The sequence below is a fragment of the Eimeria mitis genome, genomic scaffold (assembly GCF_000499745.2).
Source record: "Eimeria mitis Houghton genomic scaffold, Emh_scaff5290, whole genome shotgun sequence".
Classification (NCBI taxonomy): domain Eukaryota; phylum Apicomplexa; class Conoidasida; order Eucoccidiorida; family Eimeriidae; genus Eimeria; species Eimeria mitis.
In genome coordinates, this window is record NW_024015511.1 from 1 (window position 1) to 3,771 (window position 3,771).

Genomic DNA, 3,771 nt, shown 5'->3' on the forward strand with positions numbered 1-3,771 from the left:
TATATATATATATATATATATATATATATATATATATATATATATAATAGATCCAGTTATAATAGCGATCATATATTTAGTAACAATTGCTGTATTTACTGTATGCCTCCTCTTACGTGCACTCTCTTTCTGCCTGTGCCAGCTGGAGCTCATATACATTTACCTCTCTGTATATATCTGTTGTATGAACAAGCATATTTCCAGTGATTCTTTATCGGAGTATTCCCTATGCCTAAATATTTAATCAAATGTGAATAAATATATTTATAGCTGCGCGTAATACATTTGTATTTCTCTGATTTTTTCTCTTGTGTTTGTATCTCCTCAGGACCTGCGGCAAGAGTTCCTGGGCTACTTTCAGAGATGCATCGGGGCGCTGCATCTTCTGCTGTTTGACCTGGAAAGCCGCCACGACGCCGACGGAGTTCAGAAGCTCTTTCAGTGCCTTACGCAGATATTCAGGTGTATAGACAGTCATACACAAATGGGGAGAGAAGGGTCTACGGTCTACGCCCTAGGATTTAAATTAAGGCCTAGGGTTTAGGGTCTAACGCCCAACGCTTAGCGTCTAGAGTTTAAAGTTCAGCTTGGGGGTTGGGGAGAGGAGGGGGCGTCGAAATATTAACAGAAACCCCTCTCTCTGGATGTGTACACGTTGAGAAAGAGTGGTTTGTTATTAGGGTTTAGAGCTTAGTATGCTTAAACCACTAGTTGGCGCTGCTGCCTTTCCTTGTTCGTATTTGAAGCGGTTTTGCTTAGGGTTTAGGGCTTAGGGTTTAGGGTTTAGGGTTTAGGTTTGTTTGTTGACAATGGTTCGTTCTCAGATATCTGCACAAGTACCTCGTATTGAACATGGAGGACTTTCTGGACATCANAGCAACAGCAGCAACAGCCGCAGCAGTCTGATGAGCAGCAGCTCACCAGCCATCAGTCGCAGGACCAGCAGCAGGAGCCGCGGCAGCCTCCCCTGAAACGCAAGATGAAGGAGAGGCAGCAAAAAGAGTCTGTGAAACGACAGGTTCATAGGCGGCTGCGCCCCCCTCAGAAGCAGCGGAAAGATACAGCTGAGGTGAAGATCTTCGGCAGCTCGCTTATGGCCGCCCAAGCTGTTGCAACGGTCATAAGAAGGGCTGCACGAGACGAAGAAACTTTCTATGATTGTATTGCCTCCATTACGGAGTATTTTCTAGTGTACGTCTCAAGTGGCACTCATTGATATGGAGTAGTTGTCTACCACAATCGAATAGCTAGCTAGCTAGCTAGCTAGCTGGGCAGCTCACTAGCTAGCGTTGGAATGCCTTTTCATTTCGGGTGTACAACGTGGTGCTTCTTTGCACTTGATGCGCTGCGAGGGCGGTATCCCTGAGAGGGGTGCTGTGATGCGTTTCTTCTGCTGTTGAAGGCTTTAAGGGTTTTGCTTTTTGGGGTTTAGGGTTTAGGGTTTAGCTTGCGTCTACGTTATCCTTGAGAAGGGAGTTTTCTGCATGCATTATAGCATAAGTTTCCCTCATCCACAAGCTTTGTTTTTCCCTTCTAATCTATGACTCTGTTGCCGTGGTGTGTTGTGGTTTCAGCGTTCCAGCCCCATGGCTTCCTGTGTTTGCTGCTGCCGCGTCTCGCGTCTTCTTCGAGAGTATTAGGGGGTTAGATACGGCCTTTACGAATTCCTTTGAAGGCGTATCCTGCTTCCTCGTCGCCAATGTCCTCCTTAGACAGACATTCACTCTACCCAGAACCGGTGCAACGTACGACCCTCCGCCTCTCGAGCCGAACGCTCCGGAGGAGCCAGCNCTGGCTCAAGCTGAATGCGTCCGAATGTATCTAGAGGACGCGAGGCGCCATGTAGGCTCCACGGAGAGCCCTGCAGCTTTGGCTTTACAGCGCGTAACGCTGCGGCTTCTTGCTGCTGCAGTCCATGGTGCACTATCTGGACCGTTGAGTATCGAGGAGAGGCAGCAGCAGACCGATTCAGGAGAAAGGGTGCAGCAGCAACTGCAGCAGCAGCCTCCGATTGATGCAGATGAGATGGTCTGTTTGTTGACTTCTTCCTTCTCCCCCTTCTTCTCATTTTACCCCTTCCGCCAAATGACGTCGTTCCCATACTTCCAGGGCAGGGAGGGACCTTTGCCTTTCCCATGTCGTTCAATAGCAGCTGCAGCAGCAGCTGCAGCAGCAGCTCCAACAGCAGATGGAACAACAGCTGAAACAGCAGCTGAAAAAGCAGCTGAAACAACAGCTAAAACAACAGCTGCAACAGGAGCTGCAACAGAAGCTGCAACAGAAGCTGCAACAGCAGCTGCAACCGCAGCTGCAACAGAAGCTGCACCAGCAGCTGCAACAGCGGCTGCAACAGGAGCTGCGCCGTGCAGCCGTTACTGCCTCCCTCCCCCTGTGCTCGTGGGCTGCTGCACTTTAGCTGACGCAGCTGCTTCATGGTTTTCTTCTTCTCCGAGGAGTAGCGGCAGTTTTGATGCATACATTCAAAAACTGCTCGAGACTCTTCTGCCCTTCTGTGTGTCTGCATCTGGGGCCACCAGTGCAATCAAGGGGGCCCCCTCAGCTTCAGCGGCGGGGGAAGAGCCTCAGCGGCAGCAGCAGCAGCCACCTGCGCTTCCCCCATTGCTGCAGCCGCTGCTGTGGAATTTCGGTTCGAGTTCAGACTGCAATGCAACGGTTGCAGCAGCAGCAGTTGCTGTGCTGCTGCCTTGCAGCCTCCTTCGGGTCATCGTCTGTGCATGGAGGGCTCTGTCTGCCAGCTACACAAAGGCCGTGCCCTCGACAGATAATCCTTTCCAGCATTTGCTACCAGCTTTGTTGACTGTGCAGCGATATCAGCGCCAGCAGCAGCTGCAGCAGCAGCTGCATCCGTTGCAGCAGGTGGAGAAGGAGTGGTGGCAAGGCGTGGTGCTCGAGCGGGTGCTGGAGGTGTTTCTATGCAGCTTGCGGATGCTGCTGCTTGCGCCTGCCCCAGTTGAGGGTTTTTCTTCTCTTTGTCTTCGTTACTCAGTTGAATTCCTTGCATGCCAGCCTTTGGCTTTGAGTGATGGGCTGGCTCAGCAGGTGAAGGCGCTGCACGAGAGCGACAGCTTCCTCTCTTCTGTAGAAGGGCAAGTGCAGCAACGGCAGCAGCAGAAACTGATGCTGCAGCGTTTCTTCTTTTCAAAAGAAGAAGGAGTACAGCAGCAGCTGCTGGTAGGAGAGATATCATCGTGGAGATGGGCGACAGCCAGCTCGCTGTTAGCCAACATCATACAAAACTATGGAAGAAAAGACAGGGCCATGGGGACCGGGTCAACGAGTGCAGCGATTCGTCTGCTGCTGCGTCTTCACCTCGAGAGCTGTCTGAGAGGCACTTGTGTTGTGCTGCAGCGTCTTGAGAAAGATTTAAAAACGCATATTTGTAACAGCAAAGAAACTGAAGAAGCAGCAACAGATGACACTGCCGCCACACAGATGGAGAGGCGTATAGCGAGCGCATTCGTGGGCCTACAGTGGTTATGGGAGCTGCGGGAGGCTCTGCTTTCCTATGGTGACGATGCATCAACGCCACCACATGCAGATAGAATACAACTGACAACGGGTGCGAGGATTGCTGCTGTCCAGCTGCAGCAGCAACAACAGAACCTCCTCTGTCTGCTGCTTGAGGCTGCCCAGCATGCGCAGCAAAACGCTACTCTTCGCGGTGCTCTTCTTCTTCTTTTCAGCCGCATCTTCGTGACCTTCCTCTCACTCCCTCGACTCATGACACCTCAAGAAGGGGAGGAAACAATT

At 51.1% G+C, this 3,771-nt stretch overlaps 1 protein-coding gene across 1 annotated transcript; it reads left to right on the plus strand.

The window, feature by feature from the left end:
• Window positions 1–979: 979 nt before the first annotated feature.
• EMH_0081060 (uncharacterized protein) lies at window positions 980–3,718 on the plus strand (the record flags this gene model as incomplete). The annotated part of the gene is given in 4 exon segments (XM_038022800.1): window positions 980–1,191; window positions 1,575–1,788; window positions 1,792–3,580; window positions 3,705–3,718. Coding segments are annotated over 4 exon segments (2,229 nt in total).
• Between the last annotated feature and the right edge of the window lie 53 nt (window positions 3,719–3,771).